The following is a 16,197-nucleotide window of genomic DNA, read 5'->3' on the forward strand; positions in this document are numbered from 1 at the left end:
GCCTTACTTTTACAAACACTTTTTCCCTTTTTTTTTTTTTTAAAAAAACCAAACCAAAAACAAAAACCAACAACAAAAAACCCGACTGAGCAGCCCATTAAAGGGGCCAGGCAGTGGGACTCGGCCCCAAAACCCAAAACCCCAGCTGACATGTTGAAGACAATAACCAAATTGGAATTACTGCAGAAGTGACATTTTTATAAGAAGGAGCTTTCTATGAATTGGGAGCTGCCTTTCGGGGCCTGGGAACAGCTCAGCACCGCGAACGCAACAAAAAACCCCACAACAGACTGAGCAGCCCATTAAAGGGGCCAGGCAGTGGGACTCGGCCCCAAAACTTGAAAACCCAGCTGACATGTTGAAGACAATAACCAAATTGGAATTACTGCAGAAGTGACATTTTTATAAGAAGGAGCTTTCTATGAATTGGGAGCTGCCTTTCGGGGCCTGGGAACAGCTCAGCACCGCGAACGCACCCCCGGGCTGTCAGAGTCAGTCCGATAGCACAGAGAAAATGCGGTCCACGCCATCTCTACCGCTATCATCTGTTGGCCGCAGACTAAACATTTAATTGGGCTTAGTCACATATTTACTCACTGACATGGCCGCTAGTGCGGAGCAGGGATCTGGGGGAGGTTGTTTTTCTCCGATTTTCCCCTGTTCCTGTCCACAGGCAGGCTGGAGCTCCCCCTGCTGCTCTCCTCTCCAGGTTACTGCCTGTTTGCTCCGCATTACTACACGTTCGGAGGGTCTGGCAGTGCTCGTTTATGTAACCTTTGCTCAGAAAGCGATCGTGCTGAAATCACGCTAGGCTTCCCTCAGACCTGTGTTTTTCAGAGGTGCCCCCAGAACAGAGAGGAAGGTAGGACTACATTTGCGAAGAGCAGCGCGGTGCTGGTTGCCGGCTCTGTTATCTCAAGGTGGTGGTTTGGGTGCCCAGGCCCCTGCACCCCTCCATTCCGGGGAGCACTTGCACTTCCAGGCACTGCTCCGGGCGTAAAGGAGGGGGAGAGGCAAGAGACCTGCGGGTTGGCCTCTCCTCCTGACTTTGGGGATGAGATTCTTTTTAGGGGGAAAAAAAAGTCTGAATCCTACTCCCAGTGTAAAAATTTTCATGTAATGACTCGTCACCCTGACAGGGAAATCTAGTGACAGGCAATTTCAGGGCTTGTCCTTTCCCTCACTTTGACTTGAGCTTCAGCTCATGCCAATTGTTACTGTGTGCCGGTGGCTAACGAAGCCGAGGTCTCTTCCCCGAGCTGAACCTCTGTGCTGTGCTCTGCCTGTGGACTCGGGAGCACGGCCCCTCTTCCTGCGTTACCAGCATGGGGAACCAGAGACTGCCCAGGAGACTGTCAGCAGTGGGACTAGAGGTGAATGGTGCTTTTGCAGGTCTTTTCCCAAGTGCTGCCTTTTCCCAAACATCTGCCACTCCTCTGGAAAGCACCTCTGATTTCCAGGGTGCAGGTCCCAATCCCCTAGTCATGGTGTGCGGGGTTAAGGAGCTGGAAGGAAGCCCCGTGCAACTGCATGGGAGCAAGGCAGCACCATCACAGGGGCAGAGGAGGGGGGCTGGAGCTAAGGAGAGGTCTGCCTGTTCCTCACGTACATCCCTGCCCATACTCATTGGGAAGACACACACAAGGGTGTGTCTCCGCCGGGAGGTATTCATAGCGGGAATTGGTGGGGGAGAGCTTGGGCTGAGAGGTCCCCTTGCTGAGCAGACCTGCCTGTCAGGCAGTGCCGCAGGGAGAACAAGGCTGGCGCAGCTCTGCCCACTGCGTGTGGGGCGAGGGGAGAGGCTGCAGCATGGCACTGTGCCCCAGGCCCTTGCAGTGGCAGCGGCTCCTCGTCGGAGAAGGTCCCCTTGGGGGTATCAGCTTCTCCTTGAAGTGGTACTCTGGAGTGGAAATGAGAGCCTGCTGTGGGGTATTTTTCTCTTCAGGTCTGGATTGGGCTTGAATGAAAATTCAAAGTAATGGTCAGGGTGCAATAACAGCTCTGGTTCAAGGAGGAAATGGGGCTCAGACCTGATTGTGGTTCAGGTTTGGTTTGACTGATTATATCCAGGAAATCCTCCCACTGTGCTCTGCAGTTTCTGATCCTGCTGGGCTGAATAGCAATTTGACTAAATTACATTATTTGAATCCAGTGTGCTGCATTCCACCTGGTATTAAAATGCATGCTTGGGCTTGTATCTTTTAAATTTGATATGAAGACAGCTGTATGCATTTTCCCTTGTTTGTAAATTGTATACACATGATATGATGTTTTCAGTAAGCGCTAAACAATGCAATGTGAGGCATTTCAACAAAGGAATAATTTAATGCAACCCAGCAGAAATGCAGAGCCTTAGAAGTGGTTCTTTATGAAACTACAAATTTTGGAAATGGGTCCAGAAGACCTACACTGGAGCAACACAAGAAACAATAGTTAACACAGTAACATTTCTTCTGTAAGAAAAATACACCATGAAGAAATTATATTTTGCCTATTTTTTTAGCTTGTTGATTTACTTGAACGCTTCAGTTGGCATATTTTGTATTCGTTGCATGTTAGGGATTAAAATTCTCATTTCTTCACCAAAAGAGAATATTGTCGTACAAGATGCACTTTGAGCCAAGCAAGACTTTTTTTGTCAAGTATAAATTTGTCTCATACATTATGTTCCAGTTCCAAGAAAATTAACACATTGTTACATTCTTTTCATCTTCTATTTAGCTTTAACAGAATGAGACATGTTTCCTTTGTAATCTTCTTCAGAGACAGGAACTGTTCCTACTTTCACAGGTGGAGGACAGCGTTAGAGGGGGCTGCACAATTTGTCTTGGCCATTAATGAAGTCTGCTGAAGCTGGATGGGAACTGAAGAGCCCTTGGCTCCCCACCTTGTTCAGATCCCAGGTTCATGCCTCTCAGAGCAGCTATATGCTCTCGTGGTGATCTGGGCTGGGTTAAGGAATAAAGAGAGAGCTGGTACTTCCTGTTAAAGAAAATGGGGAGCAAAAACAGTATGTAAGAGATGGAATAATTGCAGCAACAAAACCCTGCTGGATGGTGCTGAAGAGCTAGCTAAGCAGGCAGGCTGGCTGTGAGGAACAGTCTTTTAGGTATATTTAAACAGCACACAGCAGTGCTGCGCAGAACTGTCTGAGCTAGTGCAGGCACTGGAGGCCACACAGGTATTGTCATCTCAGATTCTGCACAGGCTTTGCTCAGCAGTGGGGTGTTTTAGCCCAAGTGGGAGTATTAACAAAATACTCTTTGTAACTAAGCTGATAGAGTTATCACTGATATTATTAGCACTGATACGAACCATGTACCCTAAATACAGGCAAAAATATAAAAGGCAATTAGGTAGCTACCAGAGAGAATCTGTCTACAGCTCACTACCTACCCCTGCTCAGCCTGGACTGCAGGTGGAACGTGCTCAGCGATTGTACTGCTGCTGTCTAACTCTTGCACTGTGGTCTCTTACCAGATGACGATGCAGCCCAAATTGAAATGCAGGGGTTTGCGGTACACAGGAGCCTGTGCTGAATCAGCCATTTGAAATAGGGGAATAGAGACCCTTAAGCCCTCCCAAGAAATCTGGGACTCCCTTAGCAGTTATTGAAGTTGATAGAGGAGCACATTAGTGTTAAATTAATGAATCTAGAAGCCATAGCCACGGCTAGCATTTTCATAACTGGCCATTGATGTAAAGCTTGACATTTGTGCCTCAAGTTCAAGTATGTTGGCGTGGCTCCAGTTGGCCCAACTGCGCAAGAAGCTGCAGGTTTTTCTGCTTCTGCAAACAGCAGCTGAAGTTGCTGCAGGCTGTCTTCCCGAATCCAGCTGGCCACTCTGAAACGTGCCTGTAAGTCCACTCTGTGGCTGTCCAGGCTGGGACTGACCCCTGAGAAAACAGGAATAATGATCCTTCCCTGATGGTTTCCATGGCGCAAGAAGGTAACTGTGTTTGGAGAATACCTAGGCTGTGGACCAGAGAGAAGAGCTGTCTGATGCATGAGAGGGCTAAGGCATGGTATGCACGTGGCAAACCCATCACTTTCTTTCTTATTGTGGATGCTTAGGGCTGTCATGCCTCAGTGTACATGGAAATAAGATTGTTGTGTTCAGGTGCATGTGCGTGTCTGCATAGTACAGCAAGAGGTGCCAGGTCCGTTCTCAGTGTTTGTGCTTATTGTTTCTTCTCTCTTTCTCTCCAGTCGAAGACCACCCCCTTCACCTACTCGACCCACTGTAATTCGTCCGTTAGATTCATCCCTGTTAGACTAAAAGAAGTTTCTGGCATGTCATTCATTGTTAACCAAATATGTGGAAGCAAATTGCTTGATAACTGTTGCAATAACCAATGTATAGTCGCATGTATGGACATCTATAGGCAAGTAACCAATTTTACTGATATACTCTGTCTATTACGCATTGTTTATGAGGTCTTAAATGTTTTGGGAAGGTCTGTGCTGCCTTGACTTTTCCTTTTTGCAATAGCTGATGTTAGCTAACTTACTGACACACGTGTTCACCCAGGCAACTGTGCTCACAGTCCTGTACAGCCAAAGGAGGGCTTGACTTTGTGCGTGTTTGTGCATGTGTTGATTTGATCTGCTTCTTTTTTTTCCTCTTATCTGAAAGGAATCTTTCTTTTATTTGTACCTTTCAGGTTTTCTATCGTTTGGAATTACACAGTTATGCCTATTTTATTTTTGAATGGCTAAACTGGGCAGAGATAGACAATGTGGTTTCTTATCAAGCTCTTCTGAAGGCCCCACACTTCCATGTCTCTCTTGGAAGAAGCTTGCTGGATGGCTGCTTCTACAATTTCCCCTTATCTGAAGTCTAGTTTTTAAGGAATGTTGTTAAACAAGAAGGGTGTGTGTGGGACAATGCGTGTTTTACTTTCTTTCCACATTGGTGACTGACGTGCAGAGTTGGTTGGGTGATTGGTAAGGACCAGGCTGCAGTGCCCCAGCTTACAAGGCTCAGTGTGGAGCCATCTCACCCTGCAGCAAGGATGTGAAAGAGTGGTTTGAAGAGCCAGTACGTGACAGAGCGGCGTGTGGCAGCTCGCTTTGTCCTCTGCTAGTGCTTGCTCACTTTAGTACACCCACTGAACTCCTGGGAAGCCTTGGGGGTATGTGAGTGCATGTAATACATATAAATGTACTGCACGGCAGGATCCAGAGAACTGAGCGTTGGTTTTGGTCATTTTGTGAAACAGAAGGAGCTATAGATACAGATATAGATATTTGCACAGCTGTAAATGGGCTACTGCTCTTCTGCCCACTGTGTGAGCCAATTCACAGAGCTATGGCCTAGATTTGCATCTGAGCTTTCCAAGGGTCCGGTTTGGATTTGAGATATTTGCTCGTGCCACTTGGTAAAGTTCCACTATGTCCCCTATATAAAGATTTTCTCTTTGCATCACTTGAAGTCCCACACACTTTGGATTAGGGTCGCTTTATCCAACTAGGTACTGAGAAGTGCTCAGCTGTGCATCCTGGCAATGGATTATTTTAGCAGATGTTCACTTGCAGAGGTCCTCTCTGCCTGTTGTTTTACACATTATATATTAATGCGTTATAAAAACCTGTTGTCTTAACTGCATTACTTCACTTTAAACATTTAGGGTCAGTGTCACCCTTGTAGCTTAAAACTTACTGAGTTGACAGAATTAAACTGGAGATGAATTTGGCCTTGTGTCTTCAGAAACTATTAATTGCTGTTACTACAATTATGGTTACAGAAGCCTAGGCAAAGCAATTGGTGGTTTCAAAGGCCCCCAGTATAATCAGCCTGATAAATTTATTTATTGAGACTGCATGTAGGTCTCCAGTATGCTGTAGCCCCATGGTTAGGAAGAATCCAAACAAAAAGCCACAACCAAGGGGGATTTTGGCTATTAAGTATTCCCAGACTGCTGATTAACTAACAGTTGTGCTCACCACTAAAGCAAATCATGTTTTTGCTTGCATAAGAGAGGCGAGCTTGGGAAAGCATCATGATTTGTATGTTAGCTTAACTTTAATTTCCTGTCAACCTCATACTTGTGACACACACCTGGGGAGTCTAGAGGTCAACATCTGAAGCACAGTGAAGATGGAGTTGGTCAGAGCACCGGCATCTTGGTGATCTCAGAAGATTGCTTAAGTGACCGGTGTTTGTTTGGAGAACAGGCCCAGATCTCCAACACCAAGTGCACAGAATCAGCTTTCAAGGAAAAAAGGTTGCAAACCCAACTACAGTCATATTGATTTTTGCTACCAAAAAAACCCCACATATTTTGATGATTTTTCTTGTGTTCTACAGAGTTTTCCACTGTGTAGCGCGCTCTGCTGTGACATTCAATCCATCTATTAGATGTATTTTTATAAATAGCTATAGTAGTCCATACTGTTGCTTAGCCAGCAAACCTGTATATAGTTTATCAGAACTCTTTGTTACTGACTGGCAGCTGCCTGCTGAGAGAAAGCCAAGCTCTGCGCCTTTTCAACTTCAGCCACAGAAAGTCTCTTTAACCCCAAATTTTGATATTCATTCAGTGATATTCCGAGGCCATGGTCTGGGTTTATCCCACCATACCCTAAGCACTTGACTTAGTTGTCCAAGGTCCCCTTTGTTCAGCACCTCCAGAAGGTGATTCAGACCGGTGCGACTGCATGGGAGATGAGGGTGGTAATGCCAGTAAATTAGGCGCCTCAATTAGATGACATAGATCCTGGCCTAAAAACATGTTTTTAAATCCTCTGTACATGAGACTCCTTAATTTACTTTAATGGTGGTTTCTGTCAAGCATAAGGAAGTAGGTAGCACAGTTCAGCACTGTCGTTAACTCTACCCTCCAAGAAATTGTATTTCTCAGCAGTAACCCTGAATTGTAAATGAAGCTCTCAAGGGTGGATTTACCCAAAAGATGAGGAGGAAGAGGCAGTGGGGTGCCTGTGGCCCCACTGTCAGCACCATCTGGTGCTGCGCTCAATGTTGAGGTCGTGGGACAGAGCTCCACAGCACTCCCTTCCTCTGCATCTTCATTCAGATCGCATCTAAATCTGGCCTTGCGCCTGAAATGCAACACTTTAGGTGTGCAGGTTAATAATTAACCCTGAGCACAGATCCAGAGTTTGATGATTTTACCTCTAACTTCTTGCATATACGCTTTTCAGAATAAACTACATAGAATTGTTGTTTCTAGGAAAAATGCTAAGTGCTTCCCAAGAAATTGCCACATCCAATTGGGTAAGTACTGTGCTCCCAACCTCAGCCCATTTCCTCCTGCTGTACAGTGCCTGGAACAGGTTGGTTTGTCCTGCTCGCTCCTGATGCTGGCAAATCGTGTCTCTCCTGTCCCTTGTTCTCAGAGGAGCAGCCTTGGCAGCAACTCGCTCCATGCCTGAAGGACAGCAGGACGAGCACCCCGTGGATCTGCTAGAGGGACTGGCTACCTCCGACTGGCCACTGTCCCCTCTGCGGACACCCTTACACAGGGTGAGCTAAGCCTGAGCTCCTGTAGCTGAGAAGCGCAGGTTGCTCTCCCTTTCTTCGATTCCCTCTGGCAAAGCTCAGAAGATTGCTAGGGAGTAGTGGAGACGCCCGTTAAGCAACAGCAGGGTTTCTGATCTTATGTGAGGTGCGTAATTAGCTGGGTGATGTATGTAGCTAAGTTTCAGGAGGGCGCTCATCTAGTATTGCATTTAGGCTAAGCCTGGGTCTCTGCCTAGAGAACATGTTCCTCCTCACCTCGTTGTGGCTGACCAACAGCTGAAGAGCTTGTGCGTGCTGTAAATAGCTCTCGGCCTTTAATCTCAAGGGATCTTGTGTTAGGATTAAAAAGATTGTATGTTGGCTTATGTACATAGTTAATGTGTGTTTATTTTATTGCTGATCTTGTTGCACTTTCTAAGTAAACCTCATAAAAGTAGATTATTTATTCTATTAAAGGAGATAACATTATAGGTTATGGCATTTCATGTTAAAGCATAATATAGAAAATATACTATCACAGACAGCTACGCTAAACAATGTGTATACAGCATATTGAGATTACTGGCTAGTTCTGTCTTTCTGTCTCAAAATAGTCCAAACCTCCTGAATTCAAAGCAGACCTGTTTTGCACCTGTGACACTGGGGAGGCATCCAACCTCTTGGTGTGCTTATGGCACAGTTCCTCTCGCTGTGGCATTGAACCCCCTCCCTGGGCTCCAGCAGAACAGCTCCCTTGTGCAAATGAATGTTACTCTGCCTGTCTTTCCTCTTGCTTTGTCTGCAGGCGAGCTGATACCGATGGCTCCTCCCGTCCAGACAGTCCTCCACTCTTGCTTGATATATGATTTGTCCCGTCTTGCCCACCGTTTGCTTTACTGCCTGTCTCTCTACTTTTCCAGGATGGTGTAAACAATGACTTCTTTGTGTAAGAAGCAAACGCTTAATTTCTTTCTGAATTTTGCTCTGTATGTTAATGCCCTACTTCATATGAGCCAAAACATCTGCCTTTGGTTTCATAGTCTGTAAATGGTTTCTGGTGTTGACCTTTGAGCACAGCAAGTCGATTCCCGAAACCATGGTCATTACTGAGCATCACATACACCTGCTGTAAAAATGTTACGCTGCATTTCTGAACCTGAAATAAACTGTAACTCTTGATGGGCTTTTATTATTACTTTCTGGATGCGCATGAGTGGTCTTCTGTCTCTCACACCATCATCTCAGCATGCCGCACTCCACCTCTGTTGGGGCTGCAGTGAGGATTTATCGGAGATGCGTGTTGCGTTGACATCACTGGAGATGTCATTAAAAGGGGAGAAGTAACCCATGGGAAGCATTCAGCCTGCTGCCCTGCAAGGGGCTTGGAGAGCTGCAGAGATGTTTTGCTGGGAGATGGATGAATGTTTTTCAAGCCATACCTGGTATTCATTTCATTGTCGGGGAAAGCATGTTTTGGGAGAGATTAAGAGCTGAGCAGAAGGCCAGACTGAGTCCTCCAGAGCAGGAGCTGGAGTAAAACTGTGCCAGTGTATGCGTTATGTCTGGAAGGGATTTCCCCCTGAAGTGGTTGTGTACGAATGTGCAGATGTCTTGATTACTCAGTGCTCCTTCAGATCTGTATGAGCCAAGTAACTGGAATCAGTGCTTGGAGGAGATGGTCTGTATGGCACAACAGCTGCCTACAGGAGAGGACGTTTCTCACTGAGCGCAACAGTCGCTACGTTGGTCCTTAGGTTTTGGGAAAGGGGGGAGCAAAAGGTGGGATGAGCAAAGCAGCAACGTCCCCGTTGTATTCACTTGCTTGCTGTAACGTTTGGAGATTTTTATTTTTTTTTAATAGTGTTTAATGGCTATGCCTGAGGCAGTCTGTGCACTCCCCCTCAGTGAACAGCAGTGTCACACGTGTTCCATCTGGCTGGAGTACGTTACGTACCCTTGTATGAGTTTGGTTCCCGGCATGACGTGTTGGTTGGTGACACGTTGGCGCTCTGTGCTGGGTAACAGGAGGAGCATCTGCTCTTTTCTAACCGCTGCACTGGGCCATCAACTGCCAAGGGTCTCTCCTGCTAGGGTTGGCAGTAGATTCACTGCACTGCCATCACCCGTGTTTTTAACCTTTCCCAGCAATGTCCCCTCCAGATACCCCAATCCAGCCTGTAGGCCATCTTGTTTGATCATTCCTGATTTCATCAGAATCTCAATTAAAAAAAGGTCTACTCCAAGCAGTGTTTGAAGCAGATAGAGGTGCAAATTTTAAGCTTGGCTGGGGAAAAAAGCTCGTCTGGAGGATGTTATTTGCTGCAGGAACATTAGAAAGCGTGTGACCAGCGACCTCTGCACTTGTGATGTGGTTGTCCTCTGGCACCAGCAGGTCAGATGAGAAGCGGTGAGGATGAAAGACGAGGCTGTGCTGATAGCCAGCTGATTCTAATCTTGCTCTTTTCCTTAATGTGCATGTTCTGTGCCTTTTACTCTTAACACATTTTATTAAGATAACTTTGTATATAAGTCATTTTATTGTATCTTGACCGTTTGTTTTAAATCTCTTCTCTCCCACTCCCTGTGAATTTTGGGATTTTTTTCTGTCTTTTTCCTAGGCAACCTCCACCAGCTGTTCCAGGAAGATTGTCCTAACACATGCATTTCTTTTTTCTTACATGCAATCTGTCTTTTTTTTCCCCCAAATTACCTTTGATTTGCACTAGCCTATTTGTAAATGAAAGATTTTATTTTCAGATGTCAATGATAAGCCTGGATATAAAGAAAATAAAAATTCTGACTACAAAATGAATGTGTGCTGGTTTTCTATTGAAGAGTCTACCCACTCTTTCTCAAATGGAGCCATTAACACCCCATGGAAGCAATTGCCTGGGCTCTGTGGAGACTCCCACCCTCTGAGGTGGTGGAGGGAGGGACGTTCTGCTGGGATTCCACCACTGCTGCTGAATTCATTAAGCACCAGGGTTGCTCTGTATAAATGGCTCTGGCTTAGCATTAGCAGGAAGAAGAGTAGCCAGCTTCTTTAACAACAAAAGAGTCCCAAAAGATGTCTAACGCACCAGGAGCAACACCTGACTGTGTGCAGAGTGGAAAGTCAAAGGAGGAGATTGTGGCAGTCTCTCCACTGATGAATCTGCACAATTCTAAATAAATCACAGCTGCTCTGACCATTTTTTTTCAAGCTAAACCTCTGAATTCCTTTCGAGCCGACCTCATTGGAGCATCTGAGCTCAAATAGCTGTAAGTAGCTACCTCTGGGATTCCAGAAGTGTCTGTCCCTATGGAAAAGATAAAATCTGGGATTTAATGTTTAGAAGAGATGCTTTTTTTGGGTGCTAGAGAAGTTTATGAAGAGTAAGTCTAAAAAAGGGAAATTTGATGGGTTTTATTGACTTTTTTCCTCATATGAAAACAAAGAAGGGATGTCTCACAAACCATTGCAGATAAATCAGAGGGAACTGTACAGATATGAACTGGAGGTACAACACAGCATTGGGACTCCAGCCCGTTGTTTAAGCGGCACAAAGAAAACATTTCTTTGTAGTAGGAAGTTCATGCTGAGAGGGAGCTGCAGTGGTGCTGCTCAGGGGATGGTGGCAGGCGAGTGGAGGACATCAGTGTCATGTGTGTCTAGAAGGGGCCTGACAACACACAGGCTGAGCTCGGTTTCAAGCCAGGTCTGACACAGCTTTGCTGAATTTGGGCAATTCCTCCTGTTCCAACTGATTTAGGTCCCTGCTGACCTCTGGTATATCCAGGGAGCTGCTGAACCACCTGCATGTGCTGGTAAAAGCCAGACACTGAGTTTGCTCAAATTATAAGGGAGTGAAAGCCCAGAGAGCTATAGACTTACAGCTTTCTTCTCACTTAGACTTTGTCTTTTGGTAGACTACAACAGAAGAAACAGCAATGGTATTAGCAAAAAGGGGAAAAAAACACCCAAGTACAGCAATTCTTAGGAGAGGGAGATAAATAATCATTCCTGCTAGACCTTGGAACTGCATGTGCTAAACTAGGAATTGCTGGAGCTGGAAAGAGTACAGTGATGGGCAAGGTGCTTCCCAGCACCCTGGGAAAAGGGAGAGATGGAGGCTCCTAACAGTCCCATCAACACAACTGTCCCAAGAGTAGGGGAGCTCAGACTGGCCATATCTTTCATCTGTGGAACTCACCACTGTCAGGTTCTGAGGCAAAAAAAACCTCAGCAGTGTTCATCAGGAACTGTGTATTTTCAGGACTACTACAGAACCGACGGCGTTTGTACCCAGCGGGCTCTTAAGGTTCTGGCCGTGCTTCACCTCTCAGGAAAGAGGGAATGGGAACAGGCTGACTTTCACAGACTGCTTTTTTTCCATGTTGTTCAGAAATCTGCTCTGCACCGGGGGAAGCTCTTACTGTGTTCCCTCTGGGATACAGCATGGTACCAACAGAGGAACCAACAACAAATAAAAGGTAGCTGATACTTTAGTTGTGTGGCCTTACCTACAGCACCCCAACCAGGAGCTGCTGCTGTCCTCCTAGCTACCAGCCAACTTCCATGCATTAGGCTGTAAGGCACAAACTTCTTTCTTGGGGCATTTTATGGTGTTAAACCTTTCACAGAAACCTTTACCTTCTTCTGAAGTATTTGATAAAAAATATTGTTGGAAATAGGACTCTGAACTTCATGGTTTTCTGGTAGCTATTCCTAAAATCTCCTAAGTAGAAAGACGAAGGTATTGGTGTACTGGGAAACCTCGACACGTTCTTTATCATCAACTCACGGGATGACTTTTTGAAGAAGGTGTTTAACCTTGTCTGCGCTATTTCCACCCTGCAATGGTATACGTTCTGTGGTTAGGTGGAGAAGGCTACGGGTGCTGCACCAGCTGGTGGCATTATGTGTCCCAGGCTGCTTTTCAATGGATGGGTTAGGACCAAAATCCTATTTTGGTTTCCTGATCATTCATGTTGTTGCTGTTGCCTCTCACGTCACAAAGCTGAGAAAAGCTTAGTGATTACTGCGGGAATTGAAGAGATACAAAGATCTCACCTTCAAAGACTAAAGCTTCACTCTTTCCAGGCTTCCCAGATCCAGTCTCCCATGTGGGGAGGGACGCGAGCCCCTGACAGCACAGCGTGGGTGGCTGACACTTGCCTTTCCCTGCAGCAGAGGCTGTAGATGGAGATTCCAGACAGCACGTGTCAGCAGTTCCCCCAGGAGCGAGGCTTATCCCCAGCCAGTTTACAGTTACTCACATTTGGCCAGCTTCAAATCAAAAGAAAATGTCCCACTGAAGTACTCAATCTCAGTGGACTTGGAAACTTAAGGGAAAGAAACTGCACTTCCTTGTAATGCAAAATAACATTTAACTCTAAAGAGTTGGTTGTTGATGATTTGGTTGCATGCAAACTGAGAAGGACCTATTTCTTTGGTCTTATCGTGTGCTTCATCAGAGAAGCCGCAGACCAGTACGCTCAGGTAGTGAATGCTCAAAGGGCATCCAGCTTTACTGCTGAGCTGGGCGTAGAGTTATGGCAAAGTTTTTTCTGTAGAGCATATTCTGGCCTCGGGCATAAAGACCTACTCATAATGGCCATTTATTTAGCATCTTAAATAACTTCAGCAGCATTGCAGAGCATGTGTCCTCAGGAAAAGGTCAGAGAAGTCCCAGGGAAACTCTGCCTGGCCTTTGTGTCTCCTTCTCTCCTCTTCCTGGCCTCTCCCTTGCATTCTTCCCTCCTTCAAAGTCCCTTTGCGCATCCAGGCCGTGGACTGGGCTTTATCTTTTTAGACTCCCAGGTTAGGAAGGGCAGGGTAGCCGTTCGGGCAAGCTAAGGGGAGGGCTAATCCGTTTCCCAGGGGATATCTGGGCAAGGACTGAAGCTAAGGAGGAGGTGAAGGGAAGGAGCTGGGTGGAGCAGAGAGACCTGGGGCTGTGGGCAGGGATGAAACTGCCTGCAGCAGGCTGGACGGGACACATCCTGCATCCTGCCTGGAGCCGGGCAGACGGGGCCTGCTGAATCCATCAAAGCCCAGGGATCTGCATAGGTGATCCACTGGGTTCCAGCTGTGGCTGAGGCAAATGTGGCAGTCTGTGCCTGTTTCCACCTGGAATGATGTCCGGGTAGTTGATGTTTGCACTTTTCCTAACCCAGAGCTGGTTTTGAGAGCCTGAATTTGGGAAGAGTATTTTTTTGGAAATATTTCTCCTTGGGGGAATGGGCGCAGCAGAAGCGCTGCTTTCTTGTAGCCTCTACCGTGATAGACATTAACAACAGGCACCAGGCAGGCTAGATTTGATTTACTTTTGATTTACACTCAAGCCTTGCCCTACTGATGGACTCTGTGAATCGGCTTTGGATGGCAGCGTTACAATGGCATTAGCCCAGTGCGAGATGGGGCGTCCTGCTCGCTGAGCAGCTTTCTGAGAAACCTCCTTGTGAAAAAAGAGTCTTCTTTCTGAAGAACTAAAAAATGTCATCTTGACTGTGGGCATCTGGCTGCTCTGTGCTCCCTGTGAGACTGGAGCATGGGCTCTAAACTTCCACAGGTTTTCTTTAATTAAAACCAAAATGAGATGTAGCCATCACCATGATGACAACAGCAACATTTAACACTTGGCAAGAGCCGTAACAAAGCACTGGAGGTGTTGGGGACTCCGCCAGGGGTTGCTCATTTCCAAGAAAGCCCAAGGAGTGCGCGGCAAGCACCCGCTCGCTGGGGTGGGATGCCAATGCTCAACGGGATGGGGTAAATCAAGCAGAAAGTTGCACTTCTGCAGCGTTGGGTTTCCAAATGAGAAAAGCTTCATAAAAACCCAGGTAATGCCAAATGCATCCCTGCGAGGTGGGGCTGGGGAGGCATTGCACCCCTTCCCTCCTGCGGTGCCTGCTCCAGCGGGCTCTGCTCCCCGGGGCGGCTGGAGCAGAGCCGGGCTGCCAAGGAACGGTCCCAGACGGGAGCAGGGAAAGGGAAAGCACCGGGGAAGCCTTCCAGGCACAGGGCCGGCTCGTCCTGGCCTGGCCTCCAGCAGGACTTGTTTGCCAGGACTGCCCTCTGTTGCGGTGTGTGCAGACAGCCACCGGACAGACGGCCGCCAGACAGGACCTCGCTGTGCCCCACTGCTGTCGCAGCAGCCTGGCATCTCCCCAGCCGGTGGGTACACTCACGGGGGTCTGTGCTGAGGTCCATCCCTCTGGCTCAGGGTCTCGCCCTGTGGTGAGGCCAGATCCACCTCTGGGAGGGGGTTAGAGAGGGGAGGAAGGCATCTTGCCTCCTCACCCCCTGCTTCTCCTAAAGGATTTAGGGTAACGTGGTGCCTGGCAGCATTGTGAGGCTATTCTGGCATCAGCGACCAGGGGGGTGCAGGTGAGCAGGGCTCTGCACTGCATCCGTCCCAGCCACCCTCGTGCTTGGTTCTGCAGGTCCGGCAGCACCCACCGCCCCATGCGCTGCCACCCTGCCCACAGCGACCCTCACCCAGCCCCCTTCCCCTCCAGCCCTCCCAGGGAAGTGCTGTCCGTCCCCATCGCACACGTTGAGGTCCTTGGGGCTGAGGACTTCCATGAGCATGCTGTGGGGCACATCTGAGCCAGATGTGCGTTTCCACGTGGCATTTCTGCTCAGGGGATGCACACACCCCCTGCATCCTTCCCAAACACAGGTACGAGTCTGTGTGGCCAGAGCACACACCGCCCCACTCGCCTGCACCCCGAGCTGCTGCACAGGCCAGCCGCTCTGCGGGGTTCAGCTCCTTCCTTCGCCAAAACCAAGCAGCTCAGCTCTGGAAACAGGTGCTGAGGATAACACACACAAATTTGGTCCTCACTGCTGTGCGAGGGGCTTTATTGGGCTGGTGTCCTCCCCCGCAGTGCTATCCCCTGACAAGGGCCTTTGTGCTGCTCACAGCAGAGGGTCTCCCCGGACCAGGCCTACATGAGGAACCTGGAGAGGTCTTCCTTGATTTCAGCCTCATCCCATGGCCCGTGGATGTTGTCCTTGAGCAGCTGAAGGCGGATGAGGCAGTAAGGGCAGAGGCAGGAGATGGCAAGCAGCAGCGAGGCAAAGAGCACAGCGCCCACACTGGAGACGGTGGCCAGCCCCGCCAGCGCCACCAGTGCGAAGAGTACCGTCACCCCCACATAGCATCGGGGCGTCTGGGCTTTCAGTTTCTTCTGCAGCATGGGCCAGAGAGCAAAGATCTGCATGGCGAAGGTGACCATGACGAAGGCGTGGAGGGAGCGAGGCAGGCGGGAGGCCAGGCACACCGAGGCAAAGATGGCCATGTTGAGGGACAGCGTGCTGGAGACGATGGCAGCGTTGGCGCCATAGTCGAAGAAGATGAGGTGGCCGAGGAGCATGAGGGCCGACATGGCATAGATGGTGTCCGTGCTGATGGACTCTGTCAGCGTCTTCAGCACTGGCGAGAAGCCGTAGGTGAAGGCGGCGAACACCAGCGTGCTCTTCAGGTCGGCCCACCGCGTCCGCCTGCTCTCCCGCCGCCCGGCCCCGCCGTCCACGGTGTCGAAGAGGATGTAGCCGAGCAGGGAGGAGACCAGGGCCGCCCCGAAAAGCCCCTGCGGGCTCAGCATCCCGGCGTCCATGTACCACCAGGTGACGACGAAGACGCAGACGCTGCACAGCTGCTGCACCACCGCTCCCGACTGAAAGACGACGGCCCGGTACCGGTACCGGCGGGCGTGAACGTTCTTCCGCAGCTCCTCCAGGAAC

General features: G+C 48.4%; 2 protein-coding genes across 2 annotated transcripts in view; one reads left to right on the top strand and one right to left on the bottom strand.

The window, feature by feature from the left end:
- The window catches only part of DNM3 (dynamin 3), a 167,484-nt gene extending 158,828 nt beyond the window's left edge, over positions 1–8,656 (top strand). The window contains 2 exon segments of the mRNA XM_019470486.1: positions 7,264–7,327; positions 8,269–8,656. Of these exon segments, the coding sequence (XP_019326031.1) occupies positions 7,264–7,327; positions 8,269–8,393 (189 nt within the window). The 3' untranslated portion in view covers positions 8,394–8,656.
- A 6,628-nt stretch (positions 8,657–15,284) lies between these two features.
- PIGC (phosphatidylinositol glycan anchor biosynthesis class C) lies at positions 15,285–16,191 on the bottom strand. Its single transcript, XM_009273298.2, has one exon. The coding sequence runs from the start codon at positions 16,068–16,070 to the stop codon at positions 15,399–15,401; it is 672 nt and encodes a 223-aa protein (XP_009271573.1). The 5' UTR covers positions 16,071–16,191; the 3' UTR covers positions 15,285–15,398.
- Positions 16,192–16,197: the final 6 nt, after the last annotated feature.

Source organism: Aptenodytes forsteri, unplaced genomic scaffold (genome assembly GCF_000699145.1).
Source record: "Aptenodytes forsteri isolate BGI_AS27 unplaced genomic scaffold, ASM69914v1 Scaffold95, whole genome shotgun sequence".
Lineage (NCBI taxonomy): Eukaryota > Metazoa > Chordata > Aves > Sphenisciformes > Spheniscidae > Aptenodytes > Aptenodytes forsteri.

Bases quoted from the DNA above. Each gene is read 5' to 3' on its own strand.
- PIGC (XM_009273298.2), bottom strand. From the start codon at position 16,070: ATGGACGCCGGGATGCTGAGCCCGCAGGGGCTTTTCGGGGCGGCCCTG.